This window comes from Eurosta solidaginis, chromosome 3 (assembly GCF_040869045.1).
Source record: "Eurosta solidaginis isolate ZX-2024a chromosome 3, ASM4086904v1, whole genome shotgun sequence".
NCBI classification, from domain to species: Eukaryota; Metazoa; Arthropoda; class Insecta; order Diptera; family Tephritidae; genus Eurosta; species Eurosta solidaginis.
Window position 1 is genome coordinate 163,121,160 of NC_090321.1, and position 19,786 is coordinate 163,140,945.

General features: G+C 37.2%; 1 protein-coding gene across 4 annotated transcripts; it reads right to left on the reverse strand.

The window, feature by feature from the left end:
• Positions 1–81: 81 nt before the first annotated feature.
• LOC137244537 (uncharacterized) lies at positions 82–17,604 on the reverse strand. Of its 4 annotated transcripts, XM_067773639.1 has the most exons (8): positions 17,397–17,604; positions 17,169–17,344; positions 16,806–17,009; positions 13,737–13,930; positions 11,961–12,123; positions 2,638–2,746; positions 2,258–2,439; positions 82–374 (listed from the first exon to the last, which is right to left on the reverse strand). In XM_067773639.1, exons 3-8 carry the CDS (start codon positions 16,873–16,875, stop codon positions 295–297), a joined length of 798 nt encoding a protein of 265 aa, XP_067629740.1. In that variant the 5' UTR covers positions 16,876–17,009; positions 17,169–17,344; positions 17,397–17,604; the 3' UTR covers positions 82–294. The 4 variants fall into 4 exon arrangements, with proteins under 4 accessions (XP_067629740.1, XP_067629739.1, XP_067629738.1 ...); XM_067773638.1 differs by having other exon boundaries at positions 17,202–17,604; XM_067773637.1 differs by having other exon boundaries at positions 17,169–17,604.
• Between the last annotated feature and the right edge of the window lie 2,182 nt (positions 17,605–19,786).

Sequence of the window (19,786 nt, forward strand, 5' to 3'; positions counted from 1 at the left end):
TCGATATTAAGGCTTATATATTATGACCGCCTACTTCTGTTGACAAAAACAACTCTTTGTAAAAATAAAAGTCTATTGTTTCCGATCTAAACTAGTTCCTTTGTTTTCGTATTTATTAATACTTAGTACATTTGCGTACTTATACATAAAAATATGAATATGATTTTTAATTTGTTTTGTTATGACATTTACATGCATTTACAAAATAAGCACTTTAGAAAATACCGCAAAATTTAATATCCATTAAAATTCGAAATAAAAAATACCCTAAATGAACAAAAATGTTCTATCAAACTAACTGCTCAGTGTTAAGGATGCAATCGATATAACTACGGCAACTGTAGTCCACTTGCGTTGTATATTTGTGGCTTTATCTGAAAATGGATAATGAAATGAAATAAAATAATGAATATTATAAGTACAGTTTACTGATATTGATAGGTTAGTTAAAAAAATATTTGATTCATGCATTTTTACAGTGTATCTGGGGTCAGTTTCAACGAAAGTTTTTCTAGCTGTAAGATTTATTAGATATTTTGCATTTTTTTGAACATTTTGTATACATCTATTTTCAAAAAGTCGATTTTATTTTTACATATGAGTTTTTAAGCGATTTCTTTGCATGGGGCCGATTTAAAAATAAATCGATTTTTTAATTTGTTATGATATAAAAGGGGATACTGATTAAATGTCGTATTACGCGACTTATCGGATCTCACAAATTTTCACGGTAAGTAAAACAATATTTTTTTCGACGAAGTAATTTATATAACTTCACTTTTTCAGCAGTTCTATTGCCGATATTTACATGTATTAATTATTAAATTTTGGTACAAATAAAAACAAAAAAGTGTGCTTTCTTCGAAATGTGTTATAGCTGTCGGTGGGGAATAATTATTTTCGAAAGGTAATGAAAAATATACCCCGATCGTATTAAAATTCAAAAACAGTTATATGTGGCAGGCAGCTTATAGGGCTATGTATACTGATCTTGTCAGAATAAGTGATACCGTCAATGGGATGAGAACTCCTTAGTACTCATTTCATCATAATTTTTGATCAGAATAAGGGCAAATGTAATATTTGGTTCAAATTTTCTTTCGTCAAACTACTAAAAAATACCGAAGAGGACTCATAAAAACTCCGAGAACCCTTAAAAAATAGCCATGATTTTTCAAAAATTGTCCCACCAATAAATATTTAAATTATACCAAATAATTTTCGAAATAAAACCCCAAAATATTTATATTCATGATTCAGAAGAACCAGCGACAGCACTTGCACTTTCATCACGGAGCGGGTACTTTCGGGCTCTAAGTTTAAATCGCCGGGCGAGACGGTTTATTCCCAGATAAGCTACAAATTTCAAGTAGAACGGTCGTGGAATGGCTTAAAATAATATTCGATGGGTGCATAAGACTGAATCATGTACCGCACTCCTCGAGAACTGCTCGTGTAGCTTTTCTACCAAAGACAGGGAAGATCACTCATATGTTTTCCAATGTGTACAGGCCCATTAGCTTAACATCATTTCTGCTCAAATCCCAGGAGCCTCTTTAGATATTGCCGGGGCTTTCAACAATGTCTGTAAACATGTGATCATGGATGGTCTTAACTACATTGAAGTATATCCAGCCATAACTAGGTGGATCGGCTGCATGGTAAATTGAAGGAAAATTGCTTGGCAATGTGGATTGAATGAGGCCCTGAAATCAGCGGACAGGAGCACGGCGCAAGGCAGAGTTTTTTACCTCTGCTCAACGTGGAGGCGAGAGAGCACTGTATGCTCTTATTGGGAATTTACAGCGATTATAAAGCCTTTCCTATACTAGGGAGTCCATGTTGGAGAACAGCCGCACAAAACAGAACCAACTTCAAAAAGTTGGAGGTGGTATGCAGGCTATCAATGCTTATCATTGCAGGAGCCCTGAAAACAACCTAGATGGCTCCACTGCAAGCCATTCTGCAGACACCACCTGTAGGCCAGTTCCGACAAATGTCTAATTGGATGCCTAAATATACCCGATCACCAAACTTTATCAAGATATCTCACAAAATGAGGGACTACTTTGCGTTCAAAAAGATCGAGAGACGGATGGGCATGGCTAAATCAACTCAGGTCTATCTCTTATCCTTTAAGGGCGTACAATTTTGAGATTCGGGACAAACTTAATATATGAATTCATTTTCATGAAAGGTGTAAATATATATGTAAACTATTAACATGAACATGACAAAAAATCTTACCTCTACTTACCATAGAAAATAGTTTCTCTCCTTTTGGTATAATTAGTACCAAGTAGGAAAAATGCACAAGTGATCGGTGTAGGCGATTCTAGCTTATCTCGTGGAATTCTCGTTCTAACTGTAGTACTATATAGACCACTGGAATTCTGATCTGTTTGTGTCAGAACTGAATCTATTATCTTTGTATCAAATCTTAAAAAAGATATAGGATATATAAAAATAAAGTTCTGAGTGATATCAAAAAAATATTTGTGTAAGGGCCGTTTGTCAATTTCCTTTTTAGTTAATTAAAACCGTCAGTTTATTTGATAGATTATCGTCAATTTAAATTACGGTTAGCGGGTACCGTAGGTTAAGAAAATGACCCTTATATGTAATTTTTTCACTTACATTACAGATAATATAGGTTGGGGAAACACATTTTGCACCGCACACATTATGTCTACGCCACTTTGTTCTCCATCCATTTTCGTTTCTAACACGAAGTCGGACTCAGGAACTGTAAGAAAATGTGTGTGGAATAAATTCAATTATTTATATGTTTTTGCATTTGTTTAACGACTAAACTGAAAACCCCTATGTTAAAAAAAAACTCCGTCCTCTTGGCAAATACTAGGACCTTTCTAGGACATATGCCACTTGCCGCTTCTAGATGTGATAGCTGTGACCCTCTTTATAGCCGGAGTCTTAGCCTGGCAAGCGCCGGCATGTGACGCCAGAAGGTAGTGTCCAGTCAGAATACCCGTCATGAGTTTACATCGCTCTATTTTTAATGACAGGAGTAACGCTGATAGCTTAAGGTTGTAAGACCTACACATGATATTCGACACTTTTTAGCCACGCGCTTGGATCCACGCCTTCCCTCCTGGTTCGATCATTGCACCTCTCGCGTTCTCTTAATCTCGCCCAATCTAATTGGGACATCTACGGAGCAAGTTTCTAGGGACCCACCCTTTCTAGCTAGTAGATCTACTTTTTCATTCCCAAATGCTTTGGGACCCAATATAGAAGTATGCTGCTCCCTGACCTTATTTCTTCCAGGGATTGCTTACACTCTAACACACTTTTATATGCTGTGCTATGCGAGACTATTGCTGCTTAATTGCTGATTGGCTGTCAGTATGAAAGTTAACGCAGCTGCAGTTTAAGAGTTTTTATTCCAGTGTTTCTACTGCTTTGGTTACGGCTACAACTTGTTTATTTCCGGATCAGAACAGTATACGTGTATCGCCTCATCCGCCATTTGGGGACCTTTGTGCCAACCATCCACCTCTATAGTGGCTCTAAGAGACCTTTCGAAGTACAGATTAGGAGTCAGGTAGTTTGTCCTCCTGTAAATGATTACTCTATACTACTATGACCGTATGGTCTGCGCTTAAGCTACCCCGAGGCACGATATGTTCTTTGCCACCAGGTCTACAGGTGGAGTGTGGAGAATGGCATATAGTGTAGCCATCGCGGTTGTTTTCAGGGATTTGAACTTTATGTACACATCTATCAGCCTCTGAAAGGTTAGAACAGAAATGATATTAAGCTAATGGGTCTATAGTCTGTGGGATACATATGACCGATATTCTCTGTCTTTGGCAGGAAAGCTACGCGAGTAGTTCTCCAAGAGCAAGGTACATGATTCAGCCTTATGCACCCATCGAATATTATTTTAAGCCATTCCACTTGTCCCAAAATATTTTCGATATCTAGATGAAATTTTGTCAACGGGTGTATTTTGGTGTTGGATTAGACAATTGTCGGAACTGGCCTGATCGCTATAAGCTTCAAATTTCACCAAATGTTTACGTATATGGTATATATTGTTGTATGGAAGAATCGTGTAGGTCGGTCATGTATGTAGTATAGATCCCATACAACCTATTGTTTAGATGCACGGTATTAGCTATCTCATGCAGGCAACAAGAAACGTTGTCGGAGAAGTATCAATTTGTTATTTATTTGATATAATATATATACTAGCAGACCCGGAAGACGTTGTTCTGCCCTAAATTTGGCCTATCTGCATATATTTTAATAAGCTTTTTCCGTCTAACTCTGCCCTACCCCTCTACACTTTTTCCTAATCTTTTTGTTTACTCCTCCCTCCGTCTTTTTCGCTTCATCTCCATCTTCGCCTCATTATCTTTCTCAGTCTCCTTCTCTCTTTTCTCTTCTCTCAAGTTTTTCTCCTTCTTCTTCATCTCTTATTGCCAGTCCCAGAGGGTGGTATGTATTTTGTTCCAGTTCAATTCCGATTCTCAGTCCCAGTCCCAGTCCTAGTCCTAATCCCAGTCCCTGTCCGTCTCTGGTATACTTCCCGGAAAAAAGCATCGTAAATACTAATATAGGCAAATTTATATACGATATTTCAGTCAAATCGAATAGGACGTATTTAAATAGGTATATGTGGGTATTATTAATTCTTGTCTTTATTTCGGCTTCGTATGCATATTTATCAGTTTTGCCAGGTTGATGCTACTAAATCGAATATCACAATGAACTTTATAGCTCTCAGCAACAGCTTTCATTTGATATCCATAATACACACACATTCTAGGGGTATCCGGGTCCATGTTTTGCCCTATATCTCGAGACTCTAGTCACTCAGCGGTGTAAAACTTACTATATACTAAAGCATACATCAGCAGCTTCAATTTGATTCCCATAATATAAAACCACATTATAGGTGTATCCGGGTCCATGTTTTGGCCTATATCTCGAGACCGTAGTCATCCAGCGGTGTAAAACTTACTCTGTACTAATGCATACATCAACAGCTTCAATTTGATACCCATAATGTAAAAACACATTCTAGGTGTATCCGGGTCCACGTTTTTGGATATATCTGGAGACCCTAGCCTCCCAGTTGTATGCAAATTATCCTGTACTATAGCACTCATCAACAGCTTTCATCTGATATCCATATTCTATAAACACATTCTATGTGTACCCGGGTCCACGTTTTGGGCTATATCTCGAGACCCTAGCCTCCCAGTTTTATGCAAATTATCTTGTACTATAGCACTCATCAACAGCTTTCATTTGATATCCATATTGTATAAACACATTCTAGGGGTACCTACCCGGGTCCACGTTTTGGGCTATATCTCGAGACGCTAGCCTCCCAGGTGTATGAAAATTGACCTGTACTATAGCACTCATCAACAGCTTTCAATTAATATCCATATTGTATAAACAGACTCTAGGGGTACCCGGGTCCACATTTTGGGCTATATCTCGAGACCCTAGCATCCCAGGAGCATGAAAATTATCCTGTACTATAGCACTCATCAACAGCTTTCATTTGATATCCATATTGTATAAACACATTCTAGGGGTACCCGGGTCCACGTTTTGGGCTATTGCTATTTTCACACAGACGGCTTATTGAATAATAAAGGCATTTTTCTACATTAAGACGCTTATTGAGCTCAATCTGCCCTACAAAATTCGAATCTATTATTATTTCATTAGTAGCTAGTCGAATGCCTAATGAAGTCAAAAGCACAATGCAACTCTGTTGGTAGCGTTCCGCTTCCGTTTCCGCTTCTTAGTTTTTGGTGTGTTCAGTGCTTAAAAATGTAATTTGTTAAAGCAAATGTCATTGTCTGCATGGCGGAACGATACAAGGTGGCCGCATCGAACAGCTGATTATAACCTTTTTTTATTTGATTTGATACATCAACTACCGGCGCAGTATGATTTTGACATTTGTCCATCGAATTTACAAGTACATGGAATTTTTTTTGTTTGTAGGTATGTCACCATGCTCCCACCTTGTATCGTTCCGCCATGATTGTCTCTCTCATCCTTCATACTAATCGAGCAGTTACTTCTGTGTGAAAGCAAAAAATTTACGATTTCATTAGCAGGTGAAATGAGATCATTAAGTTTCTGTGTGAAAACAGTATATATCTCGAGACCCTAGCCTCCCAGTTGTATGAAAATTAGCCTGTACTATAGCACTCATCAACAGCTTTCATTTGATATCCATATTGTATAAACACATTCTAGGGGTACCCGAGCCCACGTTTTGGCTACATCTCGAGACCCTAGCCTCCCAGTTGTATGAAAATTAGCCTGTACTATAGCACTCATCAAAAGCTTTCATTTGATATCCATATTGTATAAACACATTCTAGGGGTACCCGAGCCCACGTTTTGGCTACATCTCGAGACCCTAGCCTCCCAGTTGTATGAAAATTATCCTGTACTCATCAACAGCTTTCATTTGATATCCATATTGCATAAACACATTCTAGGGGTACCCGGGTCCATGTTTTGGGCTATATCCCGAGACCCTAGCCTCCCATTTGTATGAAAATTATCCTGTACTATAGCACTCATCAACAGCTTTCATTTGATATCCATATTGTATAAACACATTCTAGGGGTACCCGGGTCCACGTTTTGATCTCAAGACCCCAGACACGTAGCGAAAAAAGGTAGATGTTGGCCGATTCTCAGACCTACCCAATATGCTCACAAAAGTTCATGAGAATCGGTTCAGCCGTTTCGGAGGAGTTCAGCCTCTAAAACCGTGACAGAAGAATTTTATATATTAGATATTATATCGAAATTATCGCTTTTATACATCTGTATCAGCTCCATTCATGTAAGGTATTGTAACGAATTTACTTGCAAATCCTCTTATTTGCCCTTTTGCTAAGTTCGTATCACTAAACTGTTGAATAAATAACTCCAATATGTAATAATGCAAAATGACCTTTATTAAAGTACTTCGCAATAACGCTCAAACTGTGCAACGAATAGCTTGCTTAATAACCAAACTGATTGATAGCTAAAATGAAACTCTACTATTCAAAATAATACTGCTTTTGCTCGCTAGATAGCGCCTTAATCGAAATCTCAAATCAAACTGAATTCCAGCTCCTCTCAAATTGCCGCCTTTTATACTCTTTGATTTCAACCTTCGCATCTTCTAGGCGCTTCCAGAATCTACCAGTCCAGCAGCTCTCAAACTTCTCAGCTGTAACTACAATCGCACAATTTTATAGTTTTTCTCATTGCATACTTATAGGAGTATCTCAGATATATGCATGTGTTTGTGCATTGCTTCTCCGCTGCTCGTATACGTACATGGTACATATGTGTAGACGCAATTATTGTTTCGTTTATGTAGATACATAATGATTTATCTATGGATGTGAATTCACGTCACTGCTTAGCATCGGCTTAGAGACGATAGCATCGCTCACTGCTGCTAACATTCGTTACACTGCCCTCCACCTAAGTCTGATCGTCCCGATCAGACAAATCTCTCGATCTATACGCTGCCAGCCTTTCCAAATGAACCACTCTTCTAATCCGTGGTTTCCCAGTGGTTTGTATGCGATAGATGGTATCACTGATCTTCTTCACAACTTTGTACGGGCCTTCGCAACTGCACCGAATCTTGGATGGAACACCTTTCCGCCGGCGAGGGTTGTATAACAGTACCAATTCTCCCTCCAAGAAACCTTCCGAATTTTTGTTCTCATTGTACCTGCGTTTCATCTTACTACTCATTAGTCTTGATCGTTCCCTCGCACTCTGCTGTTTGGCCAATGAACTTCTTCGCAGAGCTTGCACTTGACGGATTGACTTTGCATCATCATTATCGTCTGGACGTTTCACAACAGTAGTGCGCGCTGGCTTGAAACCACCCTTACATTCCATCTGAAAAAATCTTTCAGTCATTTTAGTCCGTCCATTAGGTCTTGTCGATGCCGGTCTTTTTCTCGCAGGTACTTTTAATTTCGGTTTATTTGGCACATTCGATCCATCAACCTTTTCTTTTGACTTTCGTGGCCTTTGTCGAGTCTTCTCCACCATTACTAGATTACTACTGAACCCTTTCCCCAACTTGAAGTTAAGTGGTATATCCTGGTTCTCATAACGCATCACCCTTCTCTGCATATCGATCTTGATGTCGTGGTCAACCATGAAGTCCACTCCCAATATGACTTCTTCAACGATCTTCGCCACAACGAATTTGTGTAGAACCGTGACCTCTCCAATCAAGACTTCACATATCACTTCTCCCTGAACTTGGTTATACTCGCCAGTGACCGTACGCAACCTCGCACCAGGTAACGGTTTTACTCTCCTGTTGACCAAGTCAGATCGGATCAAGAAATGAGATGCGCCCGTATCTACAGTCAGTACATGCTCCTTGCCATCCACATTCCCTCTGACGGTAAGACTGCTTGATTTCCTTCCAATTTGCGACACAGATATCGCAGGACATTCAATAGCCGGGGCAAGTTTTCGTTCTTTACATCCGACACGCTCTTGCTCATTTCCTCCAGCTTTGCGTTTACGGCCACCCCCATTGTTGGAACTATTAGGACCAAGATCGCAATGACGTGCAATGTGACCGGACTTCCCGCATTTGAAGCATTTGGTAACTTTTTCACTCCGCTTTTGCGATCCTTTCAGCGCCTCCAATATTGCGTCTACCCACTCTGGCCTTTCTACCTCCACACGGCGTGCTTTGTAAACTGGCTTACACAGAAGCAATGCTGTTTCTTGAGTCAGTGCATGGGATACCGTTTCTGCGAATGTAGGTTTTGGATTTGCATATGTCGCTCGCTTCGTTTCTACGTCCCGTATGCCATTTATAAAACTCGGTGTATTCCACGGGTGCGTCCACATTTGCGAGATGAGCCAACCTTTCGACATCCGATATGGGTATCAAATGAAAGGTGTTAATGAGTATAATGAGTATTTTAAAAGGAGTGGGCCTTAGTTCTATATGTGGCCGCCTTTTCGAGATATCGTCATAAACGTGGACCAGGGTGACTCTAGAATGTGTTTGTACGATATGGGTATCAAATTAAAGGTATTAATGAGGGTTTTAAAAGGGAGTGGCCCTTAGTTGTATATGTGAAGGGGTTTTGGAGATATCGACCAAAATGTGGACCGGGGTGATCCAGAACTTCATCTGTCGGGTACCGCTAATTTATTTATATATGTAATACCACGAACAGCATTATTTCCAAGATTCCAAGGGCTTTTGATTTCGCCCTGCAAAACTTTTTCATTTTCTTCTACTTAATATGGTAGGTGTCACACCCATTTTACCAAGTTTTTTTTCTAAAGTTATATTTTGCGTCAATAGACCAATACAATTACCATGTTTCATCCCTTTTTTCGTATTTGGTATATAATTATGGCATTTTTCTCATTTTTCATAATATTCGATATCGAAAAAGTGGGCGTGGTCATAGTCGGATTTCGGCCATTTTTTACACCAATACAAAGTGAGTTCAGATAAATACGTGAACTGAGTTTAGTAAAGATATATCGATTTTTGCTCAAGTTATCGTGTTAAAGGCCGAGCGGAAGGACAGACGGTCGACTGTGTATAAAAACTGGGCGCGGCTTCAACCGATTTCGCCCTTTTTCACAGAAAACAGTTATCGTCCTAGATTCTAAGCCTCTACCAAATTTCACAAGGATTGATAAATTTTTGTTCGACTTATGGCATTAAAAGTATCCTAGACAAATTAAATGAAAAAGGGCGGAGCCACGCCCATTTTGAAATTTTCATTCGCTCTTTGGTGACGGTTTTGCAACTCAATTTGGAATATCTGTTTCCTATGCTCGCTTCCATAACGTCTCTCGACAGCGGCCATCAATGCTTCATAGTTGTTCCGCTCTCCTTCGGGAATCGTCTGTAGGATTTCGGCTGCTGGCCCTTTCAATGCCACGAACAGAGCTGCAACTTTATCTTCAGCATTCCAGTTGTTCGCTGCCGACGTCTTCTCAAATTGGAGCTTAAATACCTGGAATGGAACAGAACCGTCAAACGTTGGGGATTTTATCTTCAGAGTAGATGTTGAAGTGATTGGACGGTTCAATTGTAACTCCTGAATCCGATCTTTCAAAGCATCCATCTCGGCCTCCACTTTATCTTGTCGTTCACTAACAGCATCCAGCTGCGATGAGAATTTTGTTTCCTGTACCTCAAGCTTTGTTGAGATACGCTCTTCTTGCGCTTCGAGCTGTAATGTTATGCGTGCCTCTTGTTGTTTTAATTGTTCTGCAATTTGTGATGCCATGTATGTTTTCTGTTCTTCCAATTGTGTTTCCATCTTGGATGTTATTTCTGACGACATCTCTGAGATACGTGTATCTTGTGATTCCAGTTGGCATGCCATATATGCCTTCTGCTCTTCCAGTTTGGATGTTAAACGTGTCTCCTGCGATTCCAGCTGGGATGTTTGAGCAGTTATTGCAGCCAATATCATGTTCAAGTCTGTGCTGGTAATTGTCTGCGATGTTTCGTTTCTCTCTTCAATTTTTGTTGTCTCCTCGCCATCAAGAGGAAAGACATACTCTTCCACGTTAATTCCTTCTGCTTCCATTGCCTCTCGTAATCGTGCTTGAAGTTAGATTTTAATGCCGCTTGTATTCAATCCACGGCTCTCCAACTCCTTCTTCAGCTGCTGGATCTTCAATTCACTCAACTTTGTCATGTCCAAGTTGTATTCCCTATATTCGGAATTTATTCAACAATTCCTCTTCTGACACCAATAGTAACGAATTTACTTGCAAATCCTCTTATTTGCCCTTTTGCTAAGTTCGTATCACTAAACTGTTGAATAAATAACTCCAGTATGTAATAATGCAAAATGGCCTTTATTAAAGTACTTCACAATAACGCTCAAACTTTGCAACGAATAGCTTAATAACCAAACTGATTGATAGCTCAAATGAAACTCTACTATTCAAAATAATACTGCTCTTGCTCGCTAGATAGCGTCTTAATCGAAATCTCAAATCAAACTGAATTCCAGCGCCTCTACAATTGCCGCTTTTTATACTCTTTGATTTCAACCTTCGCATCTTCTAGGCACTTCCAGAATCTACTAGTCCAGCAGCTCGCAAACTTCTCAGCTGTAACTACAATTGCACAATTTTATAGTTTTTCTCATTGCATAATTATAGGAGTATCTCAGATATATGCATGTGTTTGTGCAATTATTGTTTCGTTTATGTAGATACATAATGATTGATCTATGGATGTGAATTCACGTCACTGCTTAGCATCGGCTTAGAGACGATAGCATCGCTCAGTGCTGCTAACATTCGTTACAGTATGAAGTCTTTGGCATATTCGAACACAATCCCGTCCTTACTTGTTCAATATTGGTATTCAGAAATACTTAACAACTATAAATACGAATAGGGAAAAGGAATTGAATGGTGTAAAAATGTTCCTACTATTTAAAAAATATATACTTCATGTGGAACTGACTTTTGTCATTATAGCACTTAAAATTATAGGGACAGTTAGCATTAGGCATGACAACTGTTAATCTTAAAGATACTAGAACGAGATCGGACTATGTGAAAGTGGCAATAGTAAGGGAGCAGGCGATTCCTAAATGATATCGAACAACACCGCCAGCTTCGCAACGTTTAGGAAGAACTTCTCCAAAGGAAGCCTTAGACAAGGTTTGTTAAATTTCTTTTGACCTGATGCCCTTGCTGCCGCTTTTGTTGCGTTATTCTTAAACAGCAAATGGTGGAAATAAGAACCATTTTCAGTATTTTAAAATCCTCATATATGCATCTTTTCTTTGTAAAACATACTGAAAAAATCTGAAATTTTCGTTTAAATCCGTTCGTCTAGACTAGCATATGTTTTAGGGTATCTCAATTTTGAATCTGTAGTATATATTTTGTCAGTGTAAATTAAATTATTTTCTTACCAATAATTTGAAGGCGGGCACTTTTCTTATCTGTTGACTCGAATGTTTGTACGGTGCAAGTATACTCCCCTGTCATATTCCAGTCTGGCTTTTTTATGCTTATAACACCGGGACTGCCTTCCATGGTAAATATTTTTGTATCTATCTTGGACTTCATTATGCCCTTCACATTTACAAAATTAAAGTAATCTTAATTAAATCTTGTCACAAGATTTTTCAATAATGTAATATATGTGCATACATAGATTAGACTACAAAATACGATGATAGATAAAAATTTGAGAATGTTTAGCTTCTCGACGATAAAAGGTAAAACGTACAATGTCACTCAAAATACGCAGTTTGAAACCAGTATTGCGAATACGAAATCGAAAACTCAAGGTTTTCCTTCTGTCAAAAAATGTTCTTAAAAAACTGAAAAATGGCCGTATCGCTCCGTTACTGGTGGTGGGATCAATTGATTTTTTTCTGCACGCCGCGATTAGAAAGAATGCGATGTTGAGCACGCGTTAAGAAAGTGCACTCTTAAGTCTGCTGGGGTTTGCATATCGGATCGAAATACGTAGTTGGGGACAGAGTTGGGCATAACTCGAATAAATTTTTATTTAGATTATTATTCGAATGAAAATGTATCTAAAGAAAATTATTCAAAAGTTTTTTATCCCTGAATAAATCACACGGTACTGTAGTGTTTTTGCACTTTTCAAGTGACCTAGTGTAGGTTATAGGCCTTGACGAGTACATCATGATAATGTGTTTCAAAATTGTCTAGCACCCCCAAATTTTCAAGTTTCTGTCTAAAAACCGCTCTTCGCCTACTGCGCGCACTTTAACAATCATAACGTCGTCATATTTTAACCGATTTTCGATCGCTTTTCGGTTTTGGAAAGAAGAAGATTTCAAGCTTGCAGCTGACATATATTTGTTTATTCTTTATACAAAAAATTGGGACATTTTGCAAAAGTTATCTAAGATTTACCATTTTTTCCCCGTTTTTCACAGTTTGACGTCTTTTTTATGTAACGTATCATAAAAAAAATATATTTTTTTACATTCATTCTCAAAGAACTATTTATTCAGAGAAACAAAATGCATGCCTTATCAAAATCGGTTGATAAATGTTTAAGTTACGACGCTTATTGTGAGCAAGAAAATTAATAAACGACTGTCCCAAAACCGTAAAGCGATCGAAAATCGGTTAAAATGTGACAACGTTATGGTTGTTAGAGTGCGCGCAATAGGCGAAAAACGGTTTTTAGACAATAGCTTGAAAATTTGGGGGTGTTAGACAATTTTGAAACACATTATCATGATGTACTCGTCAAGGCCTACAACTTACACTAGGTCACTTCAAAAGTGTTTCGAATTTTTTTTTTGTAACACTGAATATATGCAAATTTTAAAGATAATTAGTTTTTGAAAAATTTTCCGATAGAAAATTTGTTTCAAAATTTGTGTTTTGTGTTGTATGTTTTTTATTCGCCTCTTCACGTTCTTTGATCAAGATTTTCGTCTGAAAGCACACTTATTGAAATATTTCAGCGAATATTTTTCGAGAACATTTTATATTGTGGCGACCTTCGAAATATCAGTTAATTCATGGGAAAGATATTATTATACCTGTTTCGCTTTAAAATATAGTTTAACTCTTCTTTCGTTTATTCCAAAATCAACTCAAAGACATTTGATCAAGGAACCCAAAACAGTTTTGAGGTACATATATGTACACGAGTCTAGATCTTATTTTTAGGCCTTATAGTACGATCCAGCACTTACCATGGCAAAGCCCTTCACTGATGGTATCCATTGATAAATGGAGTGGTTGTTGAATAACCACTTCAGCACAAATCCTTTTTCCCGTGGTTCTACTTCGTATTCACAGTCCAGCACCAGAGGATCTGGTTCGGTATTTCGTTCTAAAGTATAAGTGTGTGGTACTTTGAGATTTGTTATCCGTACCGAATCGGTAACTGAAATTCCAACAGAAAAATTTTTTCGTTAGTAAATATCACAATAATTGCAAAAATGCGCCTAAAACATGTTACGTTATTTTAAAAAGCATTGCTAAGTCCCCCTTACAGTCGGTGGGTTTTTCGTAGGGTTTGAACGGTGGAATATTTCTGGCATAAAAAAATATAAATGTAAGGCGCGATAACCTCCGAAGAGATCTAAGGCCGAGCTTGTCTTCCAATTTGCGTCGTGCTTCTCTTGATTTTCCCTACAAATTGGCCGGACGGGACCTACATGTTTTATGCCGACTCCGAACGGCATCTGCAAGGCAGATGAGTTTTCACTGAGAGCTTTTCGTGACAGAAGTGCACCCGGAGCGCTTGCCAAACACTGCCGAAGGGCGACCCCGCTTAGAAAAATTGTCTTCTAATTGAAAAACCTTATTTCTAAATTTTTGATGTTGCTTTGCCCGGGATGTGAACCCAGGGCATACGGTGTGGTAGTGGGAGCACGCTACCAACGCACCACGGTGACCGATATTTCTGCCATGGGAAAATTAAACATTTACTAAGCTCTTATTTAATTTTTTGTAAAAACTAAAGCACCATGTGCATAAAATCAGCGAAAGCTCTTCTTAATAGCAATCACCGAGAAGAATATTTAACGGGCTACAACTTGCTGGACAATGCTCAAAAACAAAATAATAGCACACATTTTTATAGTCATGTGTTAAACAATAAAGTAAAAAAAATCTGTTTAGGTGGTAGGATAAACAAAAAGTTGGTTTCCTTTCCATTTAAAAGCTTCAAACTTAGGGGCGGTTTTCTTCAACATTTTTTCGACCCAGTCTAATAGGCCAACATTACAATAATCAAAATTGCAAGACCGTTTTGAATAAGAATAATGTTGCTGACAGGGAGAATAGCAAAATATGTAAATTAATGTCGAATACGATTCTAAACTCCAGAAACCTTCAGACTGTTTTATTAAATTTTGGAGCTCTTTCGTATTTGTCCAAAATGTCCTCATTTTGTGATAAAGAGCACCTAAGCTTTCAATCACCGACTTGGTTGTTAAATTAGCTATGATTGAAATGTATTAGGCTATCAACGCAAAACTGATGTAGTAAGCAAATTAAAATTGGGGAAATTGTTTTAGAATTAAGTGAAAACTAGTTTAATTGTAATTTATGAAAAGAACTATCAAAACTGCAGTATTCGTGAATTGTTTCGTAAGTAAGCTAGGAACTGGAAAAATTTAGATTACATTACTTCTGCATATATTATATTTGGGTCTTATTTCAATGACTGAAGAAATGTGCCCAAAAAAGTTGAAAATCCCATAAGTAGTTAGAGAAAGTAGTACAAAGCTAAAGAGATCTTCCATAGTCACGGGTGGGACAATTGTACGCAGTATTTCGTCTTTGTTGAAGTGTTCTGATAAAACCAGCTAAAGATTTCAGGTTTAAATAGATAGGTTAAGACGCCTAACAGTACTGATTTAATGTACTGTTATGTAAAAAAACTGAAAATATCTGCAATAAAAGAAGCTAACCGTGAGTGAAGTTATATATTGTGACGAATATTAGCAACACTAAGGGATACTATCATCTCTAAGCCGATACTGAGCAGTGACTTGCATGCACATAAACAAATCAATCATTATGTCCATACAAGCAGCGGAGAGAAACGCACAAACACATGCATATACCTTATCTGAGATGCTCACAAAAGTAGGCAATGCAAGTATCACTCACATATACACGCGTATTTTTGTTTAAACATTTTTTGGACATGTGGTTGATATCTCTATAACGACTAGAAGGCGTTTTAGCAACGCCTACTATTTTCTAAACATTTTTACTACGTTCTCATACTTGTCACGTGTGGGATAAACTTCATGGTTGAATAATTTCTTAACAACTCCGATGAAGTCAAAACTGAATTGTTGGATATACATATTTCAAACGAGTTTAAAACGTTGTATATCAATTTAGGATAACATCTTTCGACTTTTTTAAATCAGGATTGGGACAAAGCTAATACCTTTAGATACATCTAATAATAAGAATATAGGAGTTATAAAAAATAGAGTTACTGTAGTTATTTTTCCTATTAATCAGTCGAATGGTAAATCACAAATTGTTTGACAGCTTTTGCAAAACAAGCTATTTCATCTAATGAAATAGTTAAATCAGCATTTGACCCTAAGAGTAAATAAAAGATATTGAAAATGCATTTAAGATTGAATTTTATATTTTTAAGTTGATTGAAGGTTCTAACAACTTTTTATCTACACTGTCTCCGTTTAAAACAAAAAATTATCTCCCCACCAAGGCTCACTTTCTCATGAAACCTCCCTGAAGATATTCTCCGCCTTTGTCATCATAAACTCTTCATATCGGACATTTATTGAACTTTTAAGGTTGTTATAGAAAGTATGATGAATCGGCCGGGTTAATTGTAGCAATTCAAGTTTTTTCTCTTCAGCGACTGTTGGTTTTTCCAATCCATCTAGTTTTGAACAGTTTTTTTTTCAGACTGATTTTTTTATTATTCGAATATTTGTAAAAAATTGAAAATTGGTGGAGTTTATGGGATTTTAATCACTGCACGTCCAGCCAACGAACCATCATTGTATTGAAAGTTCATCATACAACAAATGTATTTTACACGACCACCGCGCACACCAAAAAATTAGGGGTTTTCTTCTTTTGTGTTGATAGCCTCATATTGTATGGTAGGGATTTTATAATAAACGTCAACGCTCCCCCGATCCGTTCTTCGATCCCCTCCTGATCAAACCCTTTACATTTGTCATGTTATCTGTTTTTGGACTGACTTCTTGCATGTTAATCCCTTTCCTAGTTATCACACGTTCTTACGGCCCACTTACCTGAAAGTAACGTCAGCCATGTGAGTGTGGAAAAGCACAAGGACCATTTATACGCCATCAGCATCAACATTTAAAGGATTTTTTTTTTGTCGCCCACGTACAATTCAGTGCAGTGCTGCAGCTCGTTCGTTGCACCAGCGCTTTTAGAATGGGGTGAGCGACCAGGCGAATAGCTTACTTCACAGTTTTCATTCTTTTCACTAACTGGATAAAGAAAATTATTTGTATTAGCTAATATACACACCTGCACATTCATACACACATACATATATTGTATACCAATGTATTTGTGTATGTATGTATATATAAATGTAAGTAAGTATGTTTATCATTGCGGTTGCTTCGCTTAAGGGATTTACTTACTTATAAGATTAACCTAATATATGTCGAGTATACCTATAGTTTAAAGTTGCTCTTCACCACATAATTAAGCCTTCGAATTGTTCGAGTATCGATGTTCTTCGTCTTTACTTTCAACGATGTATGTATGCAGGTTTCTATGTATGTATGTACGCGTGTGAATATGTACGTATAAGTTTCTTTAAATACTAAATATCAATTTTTGTGCAACGGATCAGACATAAATTTTACTTTTCAAATATTGTTAATACACCAACTATTTGTTTAATCCGTTTTTTGTTTATTTATGCCTGGTTCTGTGGCTTTTTCTAGTATTATTTTCACTTTTGCCATCCATCCACTCCACGTCCGTGCAAAAATTTCGTGTGAAAAATCGACTTTTTAACGTAGAGCAACTATGTGTGTATGAAATTGTTATACTTGTCACATACACAATCGTGTTGATTCCTTTCTTGCTTATATTTGCTTTGCAGTTGTCTTGTTTTACAAAGCTTTTTGACGGATGAACTACTCGGTCCTTGTGCGCATACTCCCAGAAAAAAAGCTGACATGGTACGTAAAAGCTTTTGTTAACTGTCTAAATAGCAGTGATGCATTAAAAAGTTTTTGAAAAACAGCTGATTTCAAATTTCTGTAAATGTGCCCAATTACCGGCACAACACTTATACACATACTACGATGGATCAGCCCGTCGAAGTGTTCTGCATATTCTAGATATCCTGAAAAATTCCTAGTAAATGTGACGAGCTTCCTTCAACCTTCTTTTGAAGTCCATTTGTAAGTTTCTTAAATTTTTGGTGTTTTTGACCAATAATTCGTTAGGCTCCTACAAACTCTTCCATGAAATTTAATGAAAAATATCATATGTCATATGTTTGGATGGCATTCATGAAACTTCAATCCCCCTGTACGGATTATGGATTTTTATTCTGAATAACTTAATGTATGCTTTCGAGGCTTCTTAATACCATATTGCCGTTTGTTTTGAATTCGCCCCCATTTTTAAATTAGGCGTGTATGAAATTTTCCTTAAAAAATAAACAAAATAATAGCAAATTTCACTTCCACATATATGAAAGATTTTGTTATTCTTTTTTTTTTTTTTTGATTGGTATAATTTGCTACGCTTTCAAGGTCGCTAAATTTGACGGTGCTATTAGTTGATAAGTTCGACACTGAAACAAATCTGGCCAAATCTCAAAACTCAGGGGCCTTATTATGTAAAACTAGTTGAAACTAGTTGGCGGCCACCGTGGTGCGATGGTAGCGTGCTCCGCCTATCACACCGTATGCCCTGGGTTCAACTCCCGGGCAAAGCAACATCAAAATTTTAGAAATAAGATTTTTCAATTAGAAGAAAATTTTTCTAAGCGGGGCCCCCCTCGGCAGTGTCTGGCAAGCGCTCCGATTGTATTTCTGCCATGAAAAGCTCTCAGTGAAAACTCATCTGCCTTGCAGATGCCGTTCGGAGTCGGCATAAAACATGTAGGTCCCGTCCGGCCAATTTGTAGGGAAAAATCAAGAGGAGCACGACGCAAATTGGAAGAGAAGCTCGGCCTTAGATCTCTTCGGAGGTTATCGCGCCTTACATTTATTTTATTTTAGTTGAAAGAAATTATTTTCGGATTAAAAAAGAAATGTATGCGATTTGACAGCTGTCGAATCGAGTTACAGAATAAGGCCCAGGCAGGCGTTCAACAAAATATAGAAAACCAATTAGAAATACTTTCATGCCATCAAACCTAAGATTTGGTATTATTTGTTTATTTTTCTAGGCATATCGCATGCAAACTTGGGGTCAATTTAAAAAAAAACTCTGCGACCAAAAAAAACTTATAATGAGCTATTAAGAATCAAAATCCTTAAGCTTCCATTAGTAGCATAGGCTTGACTTGACTTAGCATTAATTATACTCCAATTAGCACATAGAATTTGCATTGTACTTGATTTTTGCCTAATTTAAAAAAACGGGCGTGGGTACCAAGTACTTCTGAAGTTCGATGTGTAAACTTACATGCGTACGACTGCAAGCTAATTTTTTTAAGTTGACTTGACCGACTAAATTCGAGATTCCGATTTGTTATTAGCTTGATATCGATTTGCTATCAACTTGTATTTTTTTTATGACTTGCTATCGAGGTATGTGTTTGAAGTTTTGAAGGTATGTGTTTCATAACAAATCGATACGTCGACGTTAAGAAATCGATAACATTCCCATAAAAATTGGTAATACTCCGATAAGTATTTATAATTTTTCTATAACAAATCGGTACATTTTTAATACAAAAATCGATAACTTTTCAATAATACACCGATAACAATTTGCTAATACTCCGATAACAAACACATAAATTTTCGAAAACATATTGATACCCTATCAATAACGAACTGATAATCATTGGATTAAAAATCGACCTAATTAAATTAGTAGACCCAATTAAATTAGTAATTAATTTCATTTAATTTAAATTAATTAAATCTTTCTTATTCGATTTAATTTATTTTGTTTTAATTTAATTTTATTTCATTTGATTTTGTATGGTTTAATTTAATATTTTATTCGATTCAATTTAGCTCGGTCTAATTTAATTTAATTCAATTTGATAAAGTTGTATTTTATT